The sequence below is a fragment of the Nomascus leucogenys genome, chromosome 19 (genome assembly GCF_006542625.1).
Source record: "Nomascus leucogenys isolate Asia chromosome 19, Asia_NLE_v1, whole genome shotgun sequence".
Classification (NCBI taxonomy): domain Eukaryota; kingdom Metazoa; phylum Chordata; class Mammalia; order Primates; family Hylobatidae; genus Nomascus; species Nomascus leucogenys.
In genome coordinates, this window is record NC_044399.1 from 35,539,830 (window position 1) to 35,564,584 (window position 24,755).

The 24,755-nt window shown below is 37.1% G+C and overlaps 1 protein-coding gene across 5 annotated transcripts in view; it reads right to left on the bottom strand.

Moving 5' to 3' along the window:
• NF1 (neurofibromin 1) overlaps positions 1–24,755 on the bottom strand; it is a 284,759-nt gene that overhangs the window by 109,969 nt on the left and 150,035 nt on the right. For 3 of the 5 annotated variants that reach the window (XM_003280199.2, XM_030800221.1, XM_030800220.1), the window contains 5 exons: positions 15,791–15,926; positions 6,151–6,309; positions 5,531–5,628; positions 4,145–4,291; positions 2,816–2,962 (listed from right to left, as the gene is read on the bottom strand). In XM_003280199.2, the coding sequence (XP_003280247.1) occupies positions 2,816–2,962; positions 4,145–4,291; positions 5,531–5,628; positions 6,151–6,309; positions 15,791–15,926 (687 nt within the window). Of the gene's footprint in view, positions 1–2,815; positions 2,963–4,144; positions 4,292–5,530; positions 5,629–6,150; positions 6,310–11,638; positions 11,702–15,790; positions 15,927–24,755 lie in introns of all 5 variants that reach the window. The other 2 variants (XM_003280198.2, XM_030800219.1) reach the window with 1 other exon arrangement.

The following is a 24,755-nucleotide window of genomic DNA, read 5'->3' on the forward strand; positions in this document are numbered from 1 at the left end:
GAAAGTCCATCCTAATCTTGATTCTGAATACTAGTTTTATCATATATTATGTTCCCATATGTATTAAAGCCTGGCTTAATTTTTATATAGTTTGCTCAAGACTCAGTCTGCTTCTTTAATCTCAAGATTCATGTCATTCATCAACTCTAGAAAACATACATCCATTAGCCTTTCAAATATTACTTCTTCCCATTCTCACTGAGCTCAGTTTCTAGGGAACACCTACTAGACATATTTTGAACCTCCTCATTCTATCTTCTGCATCTCTTAACCTCTTTCCTATTTTCCATTTATCTGTCTATACTGACAGTATGCTAGGTAATTTGCTTAGAAACTAGCTTCAGCTATAAATTTAATTTTTTTTTTTTTTTTTTGAGATGGAGTTTTGCTCTTGTTGACCAGGCTGGAGTGCAGTGGCACGATCTCAGCTCACTGCAACCTCTGCCTCCCGGGTTCAAATGATTCTCCTGCCTTGGCCTCCCAAGTAGCTGGGATTACAAGTGCCCACCACCACACCTGGCTAATTTACATACATATATAATATATATTATATTATATATATTTAGTAGAGATGAGGTTTCGCCATGCTGGCCAGGCTTGCCTCGAACTCCTGACCTCAGGTGATCTACCCGCCTCGGCCTCCCAAAATGCTGGGATTACAGGTGTGAGCCACTGCGCTCGGCCTAAATTTTTTTAACTACACATATTTTCTTTTACACCTAGTATTTCTATGAGCCTTATGTCTTGGGAAGAGATTGCATTAGCTCAGCCCATCATGCTGCTGGTACCAGGTCAGAATTTTAAAAATATTAATGGCAACAACCTAGATATCATTTGACAGGAGAAACAAATATACATGTGCATAGATAAATGACTGGGAGACTATTCACCAAACGTTAACTAAATTATTTCTTAGAGGGAGGATAAACAATTTTTATTCTTTTTTACTTTCTTTAGATTTCTATATCAAGTCATTTAATAATTTTTTTAAATAACTGAGAATATTATAAAGCTACCTTCTTTTTTTTAAAAAAAGAAAATGGGTCTCCAAGAGCATCAGTGGGAATTTAGAACAAAAATAAGATCTAACATTTATTAAACACTTTACAAGTACCAGATACTGTGCTAAGTATATTATATATATTGGATTACTTAATCTTCAAAAGCACAAAAGACTGCTTTGTAAGGGAATGTAGGATCTTAGAAAAAAGGAGTAATAAAAATATTTTCCTAGAAAAATGGCTAGGATGTCCTCAGTGATGTCAAATTTAAAAATTGTTTTGATTCATTCATTTTTATATTTATATTTATTTATATTTCTATTTACTTATATTTCTTTATTTATAGACAAGGTCTCATTCTGTCACCTAGGCTGGAAATGCACTGGTGCAATCACAGTTCACTGCATCCTCAAGCAATCCTCCCACCTCAGCCTCCCAGGTAGCTGGGACCACAGGTGTGCACCATCACACTTGGTTAACATTTTATTGTTTGTAGAGATGGAGTCCTGCTATGTTGCCCAGGGCGGTCTCAAACTCCTGGGCTCAAGTAATCCTCCTGCCTTGGCCTCCCAAAATGCTGCAATTATAGGCATGAGCCACTGTGCCCAACCTATCTATCTATCTATCTATCTATCTATCTATCTATCTATCTATCTATCTAATAAAGACAAGGTCTCACTATGTTGCCCAGGCTGGTCTTGAACTCCTGGCCTCAAGCAATTCTCCCACCTTGGCCTCTCAAAATGTTGGGATTATAGGTGTTAGCCATCATGCCTGGCCTAAAAATAGTATTATATTTTTGTAGTATATAATTTTCAATTAGGTAATGTGAATATTCTGTATGGAAAATATGCCCTTAATTACATAGGAATAAACATTTGTTAAACTAAGAAAAATCTAGTAGAGCTAAAAATAAAAATTAATTTGGAAAGGACATTATATACCCATACATTCTTATGTTTATACATTCTTTCATATATTCATATATTCTTTTAACAGTATCAATGGTTTGGAGTTATATGTACAAAACCATGACCTGTAAGTAATACAACTAACAACAGGCACTTACAATTCAAGGCATATTATATACAAATCTTTAACTTCTCGTCATCAGATTCTGTTTTATTCTGTTTTGGAACATACTATGAACATAGTACTCAAATCACAGACACCAAGGAGCACTTACTAAGCATAAAGTCCTGTGAAAGGTACTTTAAAAGATTCAGCAAACTACTCTCACCGTATCATTATAGAGTGTCTAACAATGAGGATCTTTTCATTCACAACCTAAATCCCACTAAATGGGATTCAAACAAATGTCCACAGAAATTTTATAGCAATACTGAAGTATACTATATTTTCTGAACCTTAATCTGAAATAATTTAAAACCATTAACCTTTATGAGGGTTCTGAAAAATGTTATAGTGTAGTAGAAAAGTCCTGCACTTAAAACCAAAAGACCTATGAATCAGGTGTGGAATCTTAGGCAAGTCAATTATTTACATTGAGTTGCATTTTCCTTAACTATAATTTGAAAATAATGTTGTCTTCACTCCCTGGCAAGTATTAAATGTGAAAACTTATGAAAGCAAGATGATAAAATATGATTTGTTACTATTGTTATGACAATCAACATATAAAACACACCCTATATATATAAATAATATATAGTTGGATTCCCCAAACATGGCAATGTGATTATTAAATACATCTTTCCTCATAGTCTTCTATCATATCTAACAAGTGGCCTGGTGGCAAACTCTGCTTCTCAACCAAAAAGAAAGCAATCAACTATTTCAAGGTTGTACTTTACCTAGTCATAAATTCCTCAAACTTTGAACTGGTAAGGTTAAGGCTGGACCAGTGTGTATCTGCCACAGGTTTGTGCTCTGGAGGACCCAGGTATGCAAGAAGTGTTGCCATCTTATCAAAAGGTCGTCTTCCAACAGCTTTATGATCCCTAGATACAGCAAACTACTTAGAAAAAAAATTAGCAGTTCACATTTAGCACTACACATTTCTTTAACTTGTAACTGGTTGCTTTTCCTTTTACTGTCAGCTGATTTGTAAACAGCACTAAAAAGACCTCAGGACCATGTCTACTTCAATCCATTAATACTTCATAAAAGATTAAAATGCCCTGTCATTTAAACTCCCATCTCCCAACTGCTTACCCTTAGCTTCATAGTCCACTACTTTTCCCGTGAATGTGCTAATCATTTTTATTGGCATTTAAAAATAATTTGGACTCATTTTTCCTTCGTAAGGAACTCTTCATACATAGGAATTTGGTCCCTTTACAAGTTTACATAACTAGATGGGACAGCAAGTAATTTATGTTACCCAAGAGACTAATAAGAGCTAATGAAACAATGCCCAAATTAATAATTTCGATTTTTTTTTTCTTAATTTCTGAGATGGAGTTTAGCTGTTGTGGCCCAGGCTGGAGTGCAATGGTGCAATCTTGGATCACTGCAACCTCCGCCTCCTGGGTTCAAGTGATTTTCCTGCCTCAGCCTCCCAAGTAGCTGGGATTACAGGCCCCTGCCACCATGCCCACCTAATTTTTGTATTTTTAGTAGAGACAGGGTTTCACCATGTTGGCCAGGCTGATCTCGAACTCCTGACCTCAGGTGATCTGCCTGCCTCGGCCACCCAAAGTGCTGAAATTACAGGCGTAAGCCACTGTGCCAGGCCGGTATTTTCTATATAAAGCTTTATTTGCATAAACTTAGAGTATCATAAATGAGTTTATCATAGAATTAAAACACGGACAATATTTTAATTACTGAATTCCTATGAATTGGCTGTTCTTCAGAGTCAAATGCCAATGCTAATTTGAACTTCTTTGGATCTATAACTATTTGCAAGCCATAAAAACCCACAGAGCAAATCTGTGATTTCTTAACCTGACAAAAAAATAATAATAATGACCACTGGAACCTAGGTAGGTTTGTTGATTATTTAATACGATTTAACCTTTTGTTTGTATTCTTTTTGAAAAAAAGAATCTTTCTCTTTCTAGACCATAATTCTTAGTCCAAGAAGATGCAAAGTAAAAAGCACTATTCATAACCAATAATTGTATTAATCTAAATTTAAATGGAGAGTGTTCACTATCCCCATGACTGGGAAATCTTACCTGTTGCTGGAAAGATACTGGCCAATTTTCTCCTGATTGTTCCAGAGTAGACGATGTAAAGCAAGCACATTGCCGTCACTGATGAAGGAAAGACTATGATTTACTGCATCACTTGTAGGACAATCAGATGCTATATCAAGGAAAAACCTTCAAAAATGCAAAGTCATTAGAATTTTCAACACCAGATACACCCAGACTTATGTTTGAATTAAATTTATATGAAGTAACTTTGTGAAGTAACTGAGATTACAAATATGGAGGGCTTGTTCCCACAATGTGACTTGACATTAGACAAAGCAAAAAGGACAAGGAGAAAGTTGGCTTCCCATTTCTGATACCCGGCTTCAGCTTCAAAGTAGGCTCTGAAGTTAAACAACAACAAAATTAAGATGGATGAAACTTTGGAAAGAGGCTAGTATTTTACAGATAAGGAAATGAAGGTCCAGACAAAAGACCTCCCCAAAGATATATAGCCTGTTAGGTCAGAGCCAGGATTAAAACTTTGATCTTTTTAACTTTGTATGGGTACACAGAGTGCCAGAATATGAATCCTATGCTGACATTGACTCTCTTTCCAACATGGCTTGTCATTCAGCAATATACCTTTTCAACTCCAATTTCTCTAACAGAAAAAAAGTCAGTAACAACTACAACGATGATAAACTGGAAGAGAGAGTTGTACAAGGCTAGATTAGATGATGAGGATCAATTAGATTCACACTGCATGAAAAGCAGAATTCCAGACATAAATTTACAAAGCGCGTTCTTATGAATTATCTCATTTTCTTCTCTAAAAACAACTCAGGCAAAGAGTTTATCCCCACTTTACAGATGAACCAATAACTCAGAGAAATAAAGTGAAATAACTAGTTATGGAAATCTAGCAGAAAAGTTTTCTAAAATCATAAAGTTCAGTTCCTCATAAACAAAATCTTACGTGTTTGCTTTACTTGGTTTAAAGAGTAACATTTTAGTTTAGATATACTTCCACATTTAAGTATCACAAATACTCTAACATCAAAAAAACCTTATTAAACATTGTTATATATTATTGATATCAATTTGGTTTTAGTTTTAAATAAAAAGAATCCTACTTCTTCCTTGTCCACATACTGTACCATCCTCAAATCCTTTATTTAATTAGACATGTCAAAAATCCCTCTTGGTTTTCAAATATGAAAATCACTACCAAGTTATAAAAAATATTAATTTATTTCATGACTGTCTTTTATAGTAAAATAAAATAAGACAAGCTATGTCTTGACCTAGAGCAGGAAAAGAAAAAAACCTACACAGGAACTTCATGTAAAACAGGTACATGGACTTATGTGAAACTGAAAATATCTGATTCAAACAGAGCAACTGAATAAGTGGCAAGTAAATTACCTTCGTGCTGCATCAAAGTTGCTTTTCACAAAATCATTGAAAGGCCGCATATGTTCTTCTTTTGTGAAGAGAACATGATTGGCAATACTCTGAAGTATCTACACAATAAAACAGGGTTATAAATAATCAGATTATTTATTGTATGAAGTCTATACATTAATATATTCTTTAAAAACATGAATTTTCTCATTGATATAATTTCTGCTAGTACTTAAAAAACAATCATTCCTCATTCTATAATTTTAGGTAGTGTTTCTAACCTTCCCAAATATAATTATATTTACATGTAAAAATATATATTAAAAATCTTTACTGCCTTTTAAAATAAAAAATCCTACAGTTTACATTCTAGTCTGTTTCGGAATGTCTAGAATGATTATGCAAAAAATGATCTTCATAACACAAGACATCTGCTATAATAAAATGTTTTATCATGAAAATAAGGTCCATCAGGTACCTAACTAATGAATTCCTTTGTAATATAAACAAATAAAACAAAAGCACATAACTGAAAACCATAGGGTATTTCAAATACAGATGTAAGAGGAAGTACTATAAGAAAAGCTGAAAATTTAGTTGGAAGGGGAATTAAAGATAGCTAGATTATCAAAATAATTCACCTTTGACATTAACTTCAAGCCCCTTTCGATTCTAGGTGGTGGCTTTTTATCTAAAATCCCTGCTTCATATGGTGAGACAATGGCAGGATTGATAAATCTGAGGAACATGGCACTTCCTACTGCACCGATGCTGTTCTGAGGGAAACGCTGGCTAACCACCTAAAAACAAGGAGTTGAGAATTGAGTATAAGGTTTGAATTAATATAAAGACATGCAAACAAAGAGTTCAAAGGTCAAACTTTGCACAAAAACTCTGAATCAATCAGTCCTCATGAATGACATATTTCTATTTTTTTCTTCTCCCAAAACATGAGAAAATAAAGTTTCCTCTCAATTCTAGTCTTATATCATATTAAAGTACAATTAAGGTATCTCAGAGGAAAGAAAAACCTCATGGATGAGATGGGTAGAAGAAACCTGAAAAAAGATCTTCACTGTATCATCACTTATACTGCATGTTTGATGAGTAATGAAGGCAGACCAAATTTTTCACACAAAGATGATCATAATTTACTAAGATTAACAGACATGAAAGTGTGGTCAACTTTATAAGGTGAAACTAAATTTTCAACAGCACACCCCCAAAACATCCTACACCTGATAGTAAATATTTACATTTTGTTATGTACCAGTTACAATTGAATTTAAGAAAAAAATGCTTGCCATATACAAAACAAAATCTTAGATTCTTACCGAGAAAAAAAAAAAAAAACTTACTTACAAGTAATGTTACTGCCAGTTCCTTTTCTTCACAGCTTCCTTTATAATACAAGAACCTACCTATTATTTAAACCATGGAGGGATGGGAATTCTTGGGGACCTAAAAGAAAAAAGGATCTCACCAGAAGAGAGAACCCCTATGTCTACCTCAATTTATAATTCTGTCAAATAAAAATAATTTAAGAACTCAAGAAATGGTTGTCCAGCCTGAAAAGCAATGTGAACCCAATATTTAAAATGGATTATTTTCCCTTTATAAAACATTCTACATTAAGATAAAAAGGTACCTTAGCTTGGGAAGAGTCCTATAAAACTGGTTCAGCTCCCATCCCTTTCCAGAGTCCCCTGCTTTAAATCATGTTATAGATGAAAATTATATTTTGCAATTTACATTTTTATATATACTATATATGTTCATTTTTAAAGAACACAATGTAACATTTTAATCTCTACAGCTATTCTTGCTTAGTGTGGCTAAACTGCTGTTTAAAGTAGCAGTGACTACAAAACTGTAGCATTCCACTCAATATTCTGTGATTCCAAGGATAAACTTTCATTTCAAAGGATACTGGTGGGAGGGGACCCAGATTTACATGTGGAATATCACATAACTATTTTTTCACAATGCTTCAATAAATATTTCCTGTCATAAATTATGACAGGAAATTATGACAAATTATGACAGGCTGATTCCAGATTAACTCTGGAAAGAATGGGGATTATTTCACTTCATCTTGTTCAATGTAGTGCTTCATGCAGTCCACATTGTAAATGCGTTATCACTGCTTATAACCTCAAAATAGCTTTCTATAATCTCTAATAGGAAGTTAGTAAAAACTAGATTTTAGAGAAAATATTTTTAAGAGGTGATAAAAAGAGGTCAGTTGTAATTAATATAGTCCCATCTTCAGTTACACTACACATAGTTCAGGAAGCTTTCTTTATGTTACGGTGTTTATTGCATGAAGAACAACCTTAACCCTTAAATAAGGGGAAACTGGTGGTGACCAAATATACCTGCTTTATTAGAATGGCTTTAAAACCTAAATACCATTTATTTTTAGCTCAAATATATACATTTAGAATTCGATACAGAAGTTTTAGCTAAAACTATAGAAATATGTAAAATTAAGAAAAAATTCGAGTGCTTCGACTATTCCAGTACGGTGTTCAACCTTCTGGGGACGAGGAACCTCTTTGAAATCTGATAAAGGTTAGCAAAATGAATGTATGCATTCACACAAACAAAATTCTTCACATAACTTTAGAATATTCATAGACCATCACTGCTACTGAGTGGTTCTTCTAAAACTCCCAAATTTTAATCTTAGACAATTCTCTGGCTGGGCATGGTGGCTCACACCTGTAATCCCAGCACTCTGGGAGGCCGAGGTGGGCAAATCACTTGAGGCTAGGAGTTCGAAATCAGCCTGGCCAACATGGCAAAACCCCATCTCTACTAAAAATACAAAAATTAGCTGGACATGGTGGTGCCACACCTGTAATCCCAGCTACTTGGAAGGCTAAGGCAGGAGAATCGCTTAAACCCAGGAGGTGGAGGTTGCAGTTGAGCCATCGTGCCACTGCACTCCAGTGTGGGTGACAGAGACTCTGTCTCAAAATAAATAAATAAATAAATAAATAAATAAATAAATAAAGGCAGACAAAACAAACCTATAACATTTTAAAGCCTTTAAGGAGTGAGTTAGCAGGAGGGAAAAGGATTAAAAATTGCTTTATAATTATTTTAAAATAGATTATTTTAAAAGAATTAGCATCTAATACGTTTAACCCATTAAAATTCTAAAATGGCTTTTAAAAAACTAAAAGCCATAGTTTAATTTTCAAAGAACCAGTTAGTTTATAAAATGTTAACCTGCCGTGAAACACATGGAGAGCTTTCAAAATACTGTTTTATTTTTTATGCTAGTAAAATGAAGCACTGGGAGTGGAGAAGGAACAAGGAAATTTGTAATGGTTATCATCAATTAGACAAAATACTTTTTTGAAAGTAGCTATTTACCGGTTTTCTCTAGGACAATGAAGTTTTAAAATGTGACTCATATTTACACCTGATTTAATGGTATGCAGCATCAGAATTTAATGAAAAACTGAGTGATTTCCCAAAAGAATATTGTAAAATTTACGAAAAGTACTACACTTTTACCATCTTCCACATCTTTAAAAATAATTCATGTCAAAACCCAAAATATCCACACCTCAGGAACACATACTGTTTCATGTATCATATAAATATATGTATCACTGATGGCAGAATCAATATAATTTTGGAACTAACAACTGATTTTAAAAACCAATAAAAATGCTATATAACAAGTTTCATAAGTCAACTTATAAAAGGACTGTTTTTTTTTTTGCATTCACCACTAACTGACATCGATGTAATTTTACCTCATAATACATACATGCTATAGTGGTTTTTTTAATCCATAAAAATCTAATTTGGATCCAAAAGACATCCTGCATAAAAGGTTAAAGTTGGGTCAGTCTGTGTGTTGAGACCAGTTATCAGCCAAATGTACCCTTTCTTCCCTTGGTAAAAGCTGACTACATAACGCGAATGCATGCAGTCATAAACTACACTTCAGCAAGAGCATTACTACCCATATATGCTTAGTTACTGCATTCTCCCTGAGTTAGGCAGACAGTTAACTTTCAAAGTAGACCTCATTATACACTATATATTTGGGAATAATAAACAGTTATCTGTAATGTGACTACACAGGTATATACTAGAAGCCAGATCTTCTCTCTATATTTTACATATTCCAATCCATGACATATACACCCAAAAAGAAAGTCAGCTTGCTCTTAAATATCATTAGATTTTGTTAAAGCACACAACTCCATAAAACAACATTTTAAATTTATGAGTATACTGTCTTCATACTTTGGAATGTACTCTCAAGTATCTCAAATTCCAATTAGATTCCCCTTGTTTCCATGAGGAGCTCATATTACCTGTGCTGAGAAATACATTCCAAAACTTAGTGTTACCCAGAAATTTAAAAAAATTTTTTTGAAAATTAATGGAAAAAAAAACATTTCAAGAAACAATTTTAGACAAAATCTTAATAAATAAAGCGTTGTTAGAAAGGCTAGAAAACATGCTCTAGAGAAACACAGAAAGCCTCAATTTTAATTATGTGATACACTACAAAATGGCATTAGTATAACACTGAACAAGAGTGTTAGATGCAGCAAATTAATTTCAACAATGATGGTGTACATTATGTTAAACTCACATATGCTGAGAATTAGAAGGCTGAAGCATTAGAAATGTCTTTATAATCCAATCAATTTGATCATAGCTAGTCAAATTTACTTAATATACTCAAAAATAAAATCTTCAATGGACACAACAAAAGTATGTCTATAAATTTAAATTTCGATTTGAATTTTTAAAAATCTATATTTAAAGCTTAGATAATTTATATGTACAGTTTAGAAACTTATATGTAAAGCTTTTTCTTTTTTTTTGTGAGACAGGGTCTTACTCTGTCACTCATGGTGGAGTACAGTGGTACAATCACAGCTCACTGCAGCCTCAACCACCTGGGCCCAAGCAATCCTCCTGCCTCAGCCTCCTGAGTAGCTGGGACTACAGGAGTACACCACCATGCCTGGCTAATAAAAAAAAAAATTATTTGTAGAGACGACTCGCTATATTGCCCAAGCTGGTCTTTAACTCTTGGGCTCAAGAGATCCTCCTACCTTGGGTCTTCCAAAGTGCTGGGATTACAGGTATGAGCCACTGTGCCCAGCCATAAAGCTTTATTGTATGTAAAGTTTAGACAAGGAATGAAAGATGAAACCAGATGAACACTGTATTCTAAATTACACCCTTTTAAGAAAACTACCTACTTAGTTTTCTTTACATCTTACTCTACAATCATTTGGATTATATGAACAAACACAGGGCTCAGCCTGATAAGTCACTGTGACAGATAATGGCAAATGTAAAATGAATGCATATTATATTTTGGACAAATTCCATTCACTTGAAGAAAATAATTACAACTCTCATAATTTTCTTCCTTTTAAATAAATCAAGGCAAGTTCATAGAAGCAGATAGTATATTCACATTATGTTTGCAGAATGATGTGTTTTTCTACAAATATGAACTCAGTTTTCTTTTATCTCAAAAGTACTATCTTATCATTTACCTCTTACTTTTTGAGGTAAAAGTAGTTTTACCATTAAAATTTCTATGATCTATGCACAAATATCTAAATTATGCCTGAGACTGCCTAGATAAAAATATGAAGAGTAAAAAAACAAAATTTAGCAACTTTTAGGCAAGATTTAGAAAGTGACACTTTCCCACCACATACTTGTAACAATTAAGAAACACTGTCATCTCTGGGAAAAGAAACCACTCACATTACCTTCAAACAAGAAGCAAGAATGAAGAGAGTCAGCGTTTCCTAAGGCCTTGAAATTAAGTTTCTTTGCATTCATTTATAATTTAAAAAGTAACAATAATAAAATTAGACCAAGGATATCCAACGCAACAAATGCCCACAAATTGCCTTTGGGATAAATCAAACCAAAGGAACACAGAGAATGTTTCAATGTAACTTAATTCCAGGGTTAATTGAAATGAAAGCTATTTTGTGCCAGAATTAGTAGAATGATTTTACAGTGAAGGTCAAATAGGCTGAAGTGAAGATATTCTTAACAAACAGCAAAAGATTTTTGTTTTGCTTTGAAAGAAACAGCTAATAAAAAGTTCTCCAAACTTACTGATTTTTTGTTTTCCTTTTTTTCTTTTACTGTAGCTTTATTCAGTAGGGAGTGGCAAGTTGCCTACAGAACAGAGATGAGCACAAACAAGTCACAGCACCGACTACATACAGCAACAAAAACAATGTTGGCTTGTACATAAAATTACACCATAAAATGTAACACAAATGGAATCAACAAAAAATTAGAAATCAACTGAATTTTGAGGAATGAATTTTAATTCTGGGTTTTAATTTTTATTACATTTTTAAGCCAAGCACTAAAACAGCAAGAAATGTTGAGACCCAATCATGTCTACTATTTCTGGCTATGAATCACAGAAAAACTCTCCCCAAGTGAATTTGAGGATATTAAATATTTACATTTTGGTTAATTCCTAGCTTTTGAGAAATGTAATATAAAATATTCATTACAAGTAGATCACACACTAAAAACATTTGTGTCTACATAATTTTTTCTTGGTATGTAAAATTCTTCTCTGTGTATCCTTCAATTGACTTTAAGTTCTTTTTCCAACACCTGGCATTTAATTATGATCCTACTGAATAAAGAAATAAAAATTATATGGATAAATATAAGAATTCACTTTAGAAATTCTGAATTAAAGACCTCTCTCTCTCTAAAAAAGATTACTCTTAACATTTCACATATTTTTCAATGTTTGCAGGCTACTTCCTGAAATGGTTCTAATCAGAGGAGGTTAAAAGCTCTGCAACATTTGGGAGAAGAAGGTTATCAGCTCAACTAGTAAGAAGCATTAATATTATTAAAGTGAAGAAACTGCAGAGAAAATTACAGAACAAAACTGTAGGCCTGCTTAAACTTTTCACATATTACAGTTGACCATTTATCAAAATATCTCAAAAAAAAAAAGCCACCTAAAAAAAAACCCCAAAACTCCAGACACATATTGGTTTCATCTCTCAGAGCTCTTTCTAGACCAAAGAGTTTTTTCAAAATTAAAAGACTCTTGATTGGACCAGCCTAGGCAGAATAATTATTTTAAAAATATTTTTACTTTGGGAGGCCGAGGCGGGCGGATCACGAGGTCAGGAGATCGAGACCATCCTGGCTAACACGGTGAAACCCCGTCTCTACTAAAAATACACAAAATTAGCCGGGCGTGTTGGCGGGCGCCTGTAGTCCCAGCTACTAGGGAGGCTGAGGCAGGAGAATGGCGTGAACCCCGGGAGGCGGAGCTTGCAGTGAGCCGAGATCGCGCCACTGCACTCCAGCCTGGGGGACAGAGCAAGACTCCGTCTCAAAAAAAAAAAAAAAAAAAAAATATTTTTAAAACCATGTTAGAATTATTTAATCCACAAATAGATGGCATCTTATTCTGGGAATTCTGGACATCCAACACCATAACCCATAACTTGGGCTTTAAGTTAGTTAGACATCCATTCATCCACCCACCCATTCATCCATCCAAGCAGTTATTGTGCACCTACATGTCAAATACCATTCTAGGCATTGGGAAATAGCAGTAAAACAACAAGACACAGCCCCTTAGCTCACAGAGCTTTGTTTCAAACTTTAGACTATATACAAATGTATTAGTAACAATGGTATATAACTATCATTTATAGCCTTAAAAATGTGTGTAAACTACTTCAGTTTGGAGAAGCGGATTTACTGAAAAAGGGTGAGATTTATTTAGAATCATAAATTAGAGTTCTTAGAATTCTCTCACCATAAGAGAATATCCACTCTGGGAATTATTTTATCTTTATCCTAAAACCATCAGGAGAAGTGAAAACAACACATGAGAAAATGATTTAATTATAAATCTGACACATGTTCACAGTTGGCTATTCTTAAATAAACTTAATCCAGTCAACTAAGGAAGGAAGGTATACAAAGTAATACAGCTGGTTAACGCATGATTTGAAAAGGCTTAAAGGCCAAGATATGAACTCAAAAAAGGAGCTGAAGTCCAGGGAAGTTTATTAGCTAGCAATATACTCACTTCCCTTTTAACATTTCCCCAGTAGGTCCCAAAGGGACTACTATCCCTCCAGGCAGAACAGAGAAGAGCACGAAGGTACCCTTCTGTTACTGCCAAAGGCAAAGGGGCAAGAAAAAGCCAGAAGAGGAGAGATGAATAAAAACAAAAGAGCAAACCAAAAGAAATAAACTAGGTTTGGGAAGCAGACTCAATAAAATACTATCTTGAGACCAAAGCTTTTTTCCTGTCTTTCTTTCTAATCAGTAAATGTAACATTCCCTGTTACCAGTTACTAATTAAAAAATAAAGCCTTATTTAATAACAACACAGCATACTATCTCTGCTCTTCAACAGTGCTTTTACCCAATACTTAAACAATGCACTGATACCACATTTAATTCATGTTTTTAAAGATAATAATTTTATGTGAAATTTTAACATAATAAACCAGGTTTGTTATTAAAATAATATAGGATATTTTATTGTGAAGTGCTCTAAAAAGCACAACATACTGTTTAATAATCACCACATACAGTGTTTAAAAATCTATTTTCACTATTTTCCTCCTTTTTTAGCTATGAAAGCTGGCAAGAATCTTGTTTACTTAGGTGGGAGGGATGGGAAATTTATTTCTTCAGCAAATATTTCCTAAGTACTAAATAAGTGCTAAGACCCGTTCCTTTTACATTATTAGAATCATGGTCTCAAAACGGTCTCCAAGTTTGCTGATGATACAAAAAGATTTTTCTTTTAGGATGACGACCACATGAAGAAATTCTACTACAATCTCCTAGACCATGTAATCATGTAGTCAGTCCCCATTCACTTTTAACCAGCTAAAGTCGAAGCCTCTGTCATTTTAGAAACCCACTTGCTCTCTGAAACCAGTTACTACTAGGCCAACCAAGAAGCTAACTCAGACTATTTTTTATATGTGCTATTTCCTGTCTGCCTAGTTTCATCAATAGAACAATTACTAAATAAAATTTAAAGAGAAACCTGAATACAGCCCAAACTTAAGAGAAGATATTCACTGTATTAAGTTTCATATTATAACTAAACTACCCTTTAGACTCAGATTTAACTAGTTGAAAAAATTATATAGGATTTTCCTGTTTCCTTGAGCCTTTTTGTAAAGGCAGAAAAGTCATGATAAATTAAGAGACAAGGTTAAGTATGTTTTATCATCTATGTATACTGTGAAAAGCTTTTTTACAGATAGAACAGATACATCTTTAAAAATAGCAATGGGGAAAAAATTCACATAGAGCAGCCTCAAACAGCTTTTAAAATGGTGATTTCAATGATGCTGTTAACGTCTCTAAGCAACTGAAGCCATGTGATAAAAAAGCAAATGGCTGCGATGACTCTGCAAAGAGAGAGACACAAACACATGGGTTTTGATAACTGTGTATTTCCCTTATATCCACCCCTATCCCAAATTCCAGACCCACTAATGTTTCTTCCAGAATCACAGTTTCCAAAAGGCTAATATGCATTTGCATTACTCCCTTGGAATAAATAATTCCTAAAACTGCAATGTGCAATTCAAAAACACAGTAGAAGGCATAAAAGAACACAGACCAAATTCCCTAAAAAAGAAGGCCATGACTATGGCTATCTTCTGAATTCAGACGCATTACTTGCAGTGCTAGTGTTAGAAGGTCTAATAATTTGGTCGGAATGATGATGCAGTATCTCTTTTAAGAAACATGCTACATAAAGTAAACAACAATCAGCCTATCCTGGGAAAACCTGACACAAACTAATTATACATTAATGAAGAAACCAAAATCACAGATGATCAGGCAATTTACAATGCAAAAAGCAAGGAGGAGACCCGCCTCAACAGTGAAACACCCTGTAAATAATTTAGGTTAATAGATGACAACAACAAAAATCCATAATATGTTCATTTCAGCCACATCCATCATACCCAGTGGATTCACTGCATTTTAAACTTGCTCCCAACGCAAGGAAAATTTAGTATTTTAAAGTATTCTCTTACTTCAAACTGTTGCCTAAGTAATATTTAAGTTTTTTTCAAAGACAATTCCAACAACAATTCTCAATGTATAATTCATCCAAACTGACTCAGTATTATAGTTAACCACACACCATCAGCAGCTAGATCCTTCTTTGATAAAGCATTCTTCAAAATTTAACTTTAGATTAATAATGGTAATCTCTAACTGTAAGCATACCTGGTATAAACAGTGGCACACACTTCGAAGTTGAGGGGGGAATTCTGAGGAGGAACTGATGATGGCATGGAAGAACTTTTCAGTCATCTGAAGGAGGTTCCGCTGGTTTTCCTCAAGGCTCTCTGATGGTTCTAACCTACAAAAAAATAAAAATAAAATCCTAACACTTTTGTTTAAAATAAATAACGAAAATCACTCCTTAAAAGAGACTCTTACAGAGACATTAAGCCAAGTGCAACACGTAGACTTCGTTGGAATCTTTAAACAACCAACTATAAAAAAAAAAAGACAACTTTGACAGGGCACGATGGCTTACGCCTGCAATCCCAGCACTTTGGGAGGCCAAGGCTGACAGATCATTTGAGGTCAGGAGTTCATGACCAGCCTGGCCAACATGGTGAAACCCCATCTCTACTAAAAATACAAAAATTAGTCAGGTGCCTGTAATCCCAGCTACTCAGGAGGCTGAGGTGGGAGAATCACTTGAACCTGGGAGGTGGAGGCTGCAGTGAGCCAAGATTGCACCACTGCACTCCAGCTTGGATGAAAGGGCAACACTGCATCTCAAAAATAAAAATAAAGACAACTTTGAGATAACTGAAAAAAATTTAACAGAAAACTAGTCTTAGATATATTATTCAGGATTATTAACTTTAATTTGTGTGGAAATGCTCAGGCTGCGTGTGCACGTGTGTGTGTGTGTTTTAAGTCTGTATATGTTAGAAACATGATCTCTGAGATATGCTTTAACAAAAGGGGGAGAGAGGGGACAGATAAAACAAGAATATCATGTATTTTTCCAACTCACAATCCTCTATGTATATATGCCCATACGAAAAAATTAACACACACATATGAATGATGCAGGTGGGTTTTTTTTTGGTGGTGGTGGGGGCGGGGGATGGAGTTTCACTCTTGTTGCCCAGGCTGGAGTGCAATGACGCAATCTCAGCTCACTGCAACCTCCACCTCCTGGGTTCAAGTGATTCTCCTGCCTGAGCCTCCCAAGTAGTTAGGACTACAGGCATGCGCCACCATGCCCGGCTAATTTTATATTTTTACAGGGTTTCACCATGTTGGTCAGGCTGGTCTCAAACTCCTGACTTCAAGTGATCCACCTGCCTCGGCCTCCTAAAGTGCTGGGATTACAGGGATAAGCCACCACGCTTGGCTGAATGATGTAGGTTTTTACTTTTTTCATCAATAGTAACAAAAGGCAACTTTTATCTTTCACTCTACATTATGTTTCTGAGATTTATCCATGTTGATAGATGAAGATATAGTTCACTTTACTGCATAACAGTCTATTGTATACCATGATTTATCTATTCTCTAATTAATGAATATTAAACATTTTTCACCTTTATAGACACCATTGCAATGAACATTCTTGCACATAAGAGATTCTCTAAGGCAGATATCTAAAAATGAAATTTCTGAGTTATTGAGTATATGCAGATTTAACTTTACCAGATAATGCCAAATAGCTCTAAAACTAGTACTGTATAAGAATTCTTATTCCCCTCCAATCTAGTAGGTGAGAAAAACATGAGGTAGCTCATGTTTTTAACTTCTATTTCCACAGTTCCTACTAAGGTTAGACATGCTTTTAGATATTTTGTGGCCATTCAGGTTTCCCCTATTTTGAACTGCATTTCACATCCAGTCTGACATTTCTAACTGCTAGATGTCCCCTCCCCACTGGTATCTAAAAATCAGTATGCCCCAAATTAACTGATTTTTTCTCTTACTCTTATGTCTTATCATGTGCTCTATGTTATCAATAGCACTATCACTTTCTTAATCACATCATTCAGGCCATCTCTGATGTCACTTTTTCCTGCTCTACTTCATTATTCCCCATATCCAGTCAGTGTTTTTTTTTTTTTTTTTTTTTTTTTGAGATGGAGTCTTGCTCTGTTGCCAGGCTGGAGTGCAGTGGCACAATCTCAGCTCACTGCAACCTCCGCCTCTGGGTTCAAGCGATTCTCCTGCCTCAGCCTCCCAAGTAGCTGGGACTACAGGCGTGCACCACCACCACGCCCAGGTAATTTTTGTATTTTTAGTAGAGACAGGGTTTCACCATGTTGGCCAGGATAGTCTCGATCTCTTGACCTTATGATCTGCCCACCTCAGCTCCCAAAGTGCTGGGATTACAGGCATGAGTCACCGTGCCCGGCCCAGTGTTGCTAACTCTTATCAGTACCACCTCTAAACTCTGGTGTTGCGATTAAAGGAAGAGATTCCACAGGCAGACTTACTAGGTTTAAATTTCAGCTCTATCAGTTATGGATCATTATGAGTTGGTCACAATCCTTAAATTCTCTGGGTGTCATTTTTTCTCATCAATAACACAGGAATAATAATGCCTACTTTATGTAGTTTAAATTTTACTCAATAGCAATCAAATCCACAAACCTTTACACTCTAACTAGCCTAATCTGAACTCTCAAAATACACCCCTTATGAAACTCACCACTTATCTGTTGTGTGTTTTATCCCTCTTGCTAAACTGTAAGCTCCTTGAAGGAAGTTACCTATGTCCCCTTAAAGACTAGCACAGTGCCTTACCACAGCAAGTACTGAGTAAATATTTGTTTTTAACAGCTGAATTAGTAATTTTGTTTCTATATTAATTAACGTATTACAGAAATGCTTTGGACACTTACATCATTGCTCTACATTCCTTAGAGTTTGCTGTGTGGCACAGCATATGAATACAGTAAGAGTTCAGAAATTAGCATGGACTGCAAAGCAAGAAATATTTCATTGAACAGGTGAGTTCTAAAGGAGGCACAGAATTTGCATAGACAAAAGAAGTAAGGGTATTTCAGAAAGAGAAAGTAGGTAGGGCAGGTAATCAATCCAATAAACATTTAGTGCACATCTACTATTTGCCATCTTAGTATCAGGTGCTGAGGATTCAACAATTGCTTTTTGACCTTTTCAAAAAGGAGAAAGACATATAGACCAGGTATTCCACACTAAGTACTCAAAACAATAATTCAAGGGTATTGTGATAAATATATATTTGGTCTCTGCTCCTGATTCCTGACACATTGCTCTTAAAACCCTTGGAATCTCTGGAAGTGCTGAGTGTCTTTTGTATGATAGTGAGATGACTAGTGGCTGGGAGGCCCTAGGGAGCTTCAAGACGGGGCTAGTCACCAGAAAGACCAAGTTTCGATTAGAGGGTTGAGACCCACTCCCCAACCTCCAAGGAGAGAAGAGAGGCTGAAGGTGAGTTTATTATCACCAATGACCCATGATTTAATCAATCATGCCTATGTAATGAGGTCACCATAAAAACCCAACGAACAGAGTTTGAAGAGCTTCCAGGTTGCCGAACACATACGGGTGCCTGGAGGGTAGTGCACCTGGAGACAGCATGGAAGCTCCAAGCCCCTTCCCACATGCCTTGCCTTATGTGCATCTTTTCCATCTGGCTGTTCATCTGTATCCTTTGTGATATCCTTTATAGTAAATAGGCAAACAAACGTAAAGTATGCCCCTGAGTTCTGTGAGTCATTCTAGCAAATTAATCCAACTCAAGGTGAAGTTGTGAGAAGCACAGGTAACAACCTGGGGCTTGTAATTGGCATCTGAAGTGGTAGCAATCTTACTCAGCCCTTATCCTGTGGGAAATCTGATGCTATCTCCAGGTAAACAGTGTCATGGTTGAACTGAATCACAAGGACACCTGGTTGGTATCCATTGGAGAATGGCTGATGGTTGTTAGGAAGCCACAGGAGGAAAATGAAGTTGCAATATGTGGCTAATTGAAGAGACTGTCTAAATATGGGGATTATATGCAGGGAGAACAGTTAAGCTACAACAGTAATCCAAATCTTAGATATGGAGGCCTAGGAGTTGGTGGGTATGAATGAGATTAACAATTTCTTTAACAAGGCTCAAAGAGACTGCTAGAAACCCTGACAATTGCCTATTTTGTCAAATTTTTTTTTTGAGTCAGCATAGCAGCAGGAACACTGCAGTCCATTTCAGGTTTCCCTCTAAAACAATACCTTCTAGCCACAGTGCTCTCTTGCTTCCCACATGCCAATGGTAACCTGCTGAATATACTACTAATTCTGAACTACAATGAACATTTGTGTTCAATTATTCAAGTGTTCCTGTGTATAAAACTTTTCCCAAGTTGATTTTCAAAGAACTAGCTTGAGAACTGGAGGTGGAGCAAGATGGCTGAATGGAGGCCTCCAGGGATCGTCCCCCCATTGGAACACCAACTTGAACAATCATCCATACAAAAAAGCACCTTCATAAGAACTGAAAATCAGGTAAGTGATCACAATACCTGGTCTTAACATCATATTAAGGAAAGAGGCACTGAAGCGGGTAGGAAAAACTGTCTTGAATTACCTATACCACCCTTCCTTCACCTCCTGGCAGTGGCCCCATGGTGTGCAAAGAAAATCTGCACTTGGGGGATGGACAGCACAGTGATTATGGGACTTTGCATTAGGACTAAATGCTGCCCTGTCATAGCAGAAAGCAACACAGGGCAGAGCTCAGCTGGTGCTCAAGGATAGGGAACTTAGAACAGACCTAGCCAGAGGTAAATCACCCATCCCAGCTGTTGAAACCTGAGTTCCAGCAAGCCCCACCACCAAGAGCTAAAGTACCCTGAGGTCCTAAATAAACTTGAAAGGCAGTCTAGGCCCACAAGGACTGCAGTTTCTTGGTAAGTCCTGGTGCTGTGCTGGGCTCAGAGCCAGTGGACTTGGGGTGGATCTAGTGAGACAGCCAGGGCAGCCAAGGGAATGCTTACATCACCCCTCTCCCAAACCCAGGCAGCTCAGCTCAACTTGTAGCTCCAACAGAGACGCCTTCCCTCTGTTCAAATACAAGAGTGGAGAGAGTAAAGAGGACCTTGTCTTCCAACTACCAGCTTAGCCACAGTAGGAGAGGACACCAGGCAGAGTCCTGAGGCCCCCATTCCAGGCCCTACATCACAGACAACACTCCTCAACAAACCCTGGGCCAGAAGGGAATCTGCTGTCTTAAAAGGAAGGACCCAGTCCTGGCAGAACTCATCACCTGCTGACTAAAGAGCCCTTGGCCCCTGAACAACCAGGAGGGATAGCCAGGCAGTACTTGCTGTGGGCCTTGGGTGAGACTTGGAGACATGCTGGCTTCAGGCGTGACCCAGCACATTACCAACTGTGGTGGCTACAGAGAGAGACCCCTTCTGCTTGAGGAATGAAGAGGTAAGAATAAAGGGTACTCTGTGTTGCAACTTGGGTACCAGCTTGACCCAGTGGGGTAGAGCACTAAGTAGGCTCCTGGGGTCCCAGATTCCAGGCCTTGGCTCCTGGAAAACTTTCCTGGACCTGCCCTGGGTTAGAGGGGAGCCCCATGGCCTTAAGGGAGAGACTCAGAACTGGCAGCATTCACCACGAGCTGAATGAAGAGCCCTTGGGCCTTGAGTGAACATCAGTGATAGCCAGGCAGCACTCACCATGGGCCTGGGGTAATGGTGGCCATGGGAAAAGACTCCTCTGCTTGAGAAAAGAGGAGGGAAGAGTGGGAAGGACTTTGTCTTACAGCTTGGGTGCCAGCTTAATGCTTAGCCGCAGCAGAATAGAGCACTAGGTAGATCTCTAATGTACCCAACTCTAGGCATTGGCTCCTGAATGGCATCTCTGGACCCATGGAGAACTCACTGCCTGAAGGGAAGGACGCAAGCCTGGCTGGGTTTGCCACCTGCTGACTGTAGAGCCTTTAGGCCTTGAGCGAACATAGGTGGTAGTCAGGCAGCAGTACTGCAGGCCTTGGGCAAGACCCAGCGCACTCCTAGTGGTGGTGGCCACAGGGCTGCTTGTGTCACCCCTCCCCCAGCTCCAGGCAGCTCAACGCGCGCACGCGCGCACACACACACACACACACACACACAGAGAGAGAGAGAGAGAGAGAGAGAGAATGACTCTGTTTGTTTAGAGGAAAGTAAGGGAAGAGAAGAAGAGAACAAGAGTCTGTTTGATAACCCAGGGAATTCTCCAGGATCTTACGCAAGACCACCAAGGTGGTACCGCTATAAGTGTACAAGAGCCACAGCATGATTGGGCTTGGAGTGTCCCCTAAAGCAGATATAGCTGCAGTGACCAAAGACTTAAGATAACAACACCCAAGTGCCTTCAAATACTTGGAAAGCCTTCCCCAGAAGGGTGGGTACAAGTAAGCCCAGACTACAAAGACTACAAAAATACCTAACTCTTCAATGCCCATGCACTAATGAACATCCATAAGCATCAAGACCATCCAGAAAAACATGACCCACCAAACGAATTAAAGAAGGCACCAGTGATCAATCCTGGAGAGACAGAGATATGTGACCTCTCAGACCGAGGATTCAAAATAGCTGTTTTGAGGAAGCTCAAGGAAATCCATGTTAATGTGGAGAAGGAATTCGGAATCCTATCAGATAAATTTAATGAAGAGATTGAAACAATTACAAAGAACCAGGCAGAAATTCTGGAGACGAAAAATGCAACTGACATACTGAAATATGCATCAAGAGTCTCTTAAAAGCAAAATTGATGAAGCAGAAGAAATAGCGAGCTTGAAGACAGCCTATTTGAAAATACACAGAGGAGACAAAAAAGAATAAGAAAGAATGAAGCATGCTTACAAGATCTAGAAAACAGCCTCAAAAGAGCAAATTTAAGAGTTACTGGCCTTAAAGAGGAGGTAGAGGCGGAGGGTGCAGTGAGCAGAGGTTGCACCATTGCACTCCAGCCTGGGCGACAGGAGTAAAACTCCATGCCAAAAAAAAAAAAAAAAAAAAGGAGGTAGAAAGAGAAAGAGCACTATAGAATTTACTCAAAGAGGTAATAACAGAGAACTTATGAAACCTACAGAAAGATATTTATCAATATTCAAGTCCAGGAAGGTTATAGAACACCAAACAGATTTAAACCAAAGATTAACTCAAGGTATTTAATAATCAGACTCCCAAAGGTCAAGGATAAAGAAACGATCCTAAAAGCGGCAAGAGAAAAGAAACAAATAACATACAATGGAGCTCCAATATGTCTGGCCCCAGACTTCTCAGTGGAAACCTTAGAGGCCGGGAGAGAGTGGCATGACATATTTCAAGTGCTAAAGAAAAAAAAACAACTGTTACCTTAGAACAGTATATCCAGTGAAAATATCCTTCATATATGAAGGAGAAATAAAGACTTTCCCAAACAAAAGCTGAGGGATTTTATCAATGCCAGACCTGTCCTAGAAGAAATGCTAAAGGGAGTTCGTCAATCAAAAGGAAAAGGACATTAACAAGCAATAAGAAATCTGAAGGTACAAAACTCACTGGTAATAGTAAATACAAAAAATATTATAACACTGTAATTGTGGTACGAACTACTATCTTGAGAAGACTAAAAGATGAAGCTTTTAAAAATAACTCCAGCTTTTCAAGATACAGACAGTACAATAAGGTATACATAAAAACAACAAAAAGTAGCCGGGCGCGGTGGCTCATGCTTGTAATCCCAGCACTTTGGGAGGCTGAGGCGGGCGGATCACGAGGTCAGGAGATTGAGACCACAGTGAAACCCCGTCTCTACTAAAAATACAAAAAAATTAGCCGGGCGTGGTGGCGGGCGCCTGTAGTCCCAGCTACTCGGAGAGGCTGAGGCAGGAGAATGGCGTGAACCCGGGAGGCGGAGCTTGCAGTGAGCCGGGATTGCGCCACTGCACTCCAGCCTGGGCGAGAGAGCGAGACTCCGTCTCAAAAAAAAAAAAAACAACAACAAAAAGTTAAAAAGTAGGGGGATAAAGTTAAAGTGTAGAGTTTTCATTAGTTTTCTTTTTGCTTGTTTGCTGCTTTATGCAATCAGTGTTAACTTGTCATCAGCTTAAAAGAATGGCTCATAAAATATTGGCAAGCCTCATGGTAACCTCAAATCAAAAACATACAACAGATGCACAAAAAATAAAAAGCAAGAAATTAAAACATATCACCTGTGAAAATCACTTTTACTAAAGGGAAGGCAGGAAGGAAGAAAAGGAGGAGAAGACCACAAAACAACCAGAAAATAACAAAATAGCAGGAGTAAGTTCTTGTCAATAGTAACATTGAATGTAAATGGACTAAATTCTCCAATCAAAAGACATAAGAGTGATTGAATGGATTAAAAACAAACAAAAAAAACTCATGACCCAACAATCTGTTGCCTACAAGAAACAGACGTCACCTATAAGGAAAAACACAGACTGAAAATAAAGCAAAGAAAAAAGATATTCCATGGCTGGGCATGGTAGCTCATGCCTGTAATCCCAGCATTTTGGGAGACCGAGGCGGGTGGATTGCTTGAGGTCAGGAGTTTGGAACCAGCCTGACCAACATGGTGAAACCTCGTCTCTACTAAAAATACAAAAATTAGCCGGGCATCATGGCAGGCACCTGTAATCCCAGCTACTCAGGAGGCTGAGGCAGGAGAATCACTTGAACCCAGGAGGCAGAGGTTGCAGTGAGCCAAGATCATGCCACTACACTCCAACCTGTGTGACAGAGCAAGACTGTGTCTCAAAAAAAACAAACAAAAACAAACAAACACACAAAATACACATGGCAAACAGGTACATGAAAAGGTGCTCAACATCACTGATTATCAGAGACATGCAAATCAAAACTACAATGAGATATCATGTCACCCTAAAGTTGCTTGCATCCAAAAGACAGGCAATAACAAATGGTGACAAGGAGAAAAGTGAGAAAAGGGAACCCTCATACACTATTGGCAGGAATGTAAATTAGTATAATACTATGGAGGACCATTTGGAGATTCCTCAAAAAACTAAAAATAAAACTACCATATTATCCAGAAATCTCACTGCTAGGTATATACCGAAACAAAAGGAAATCAGTATATTGAAGACGTATCGGCACTCCCATGTTTGTTGCAGCACTATTCACAATAGCCTAGATTTGGAAGCAACCTAA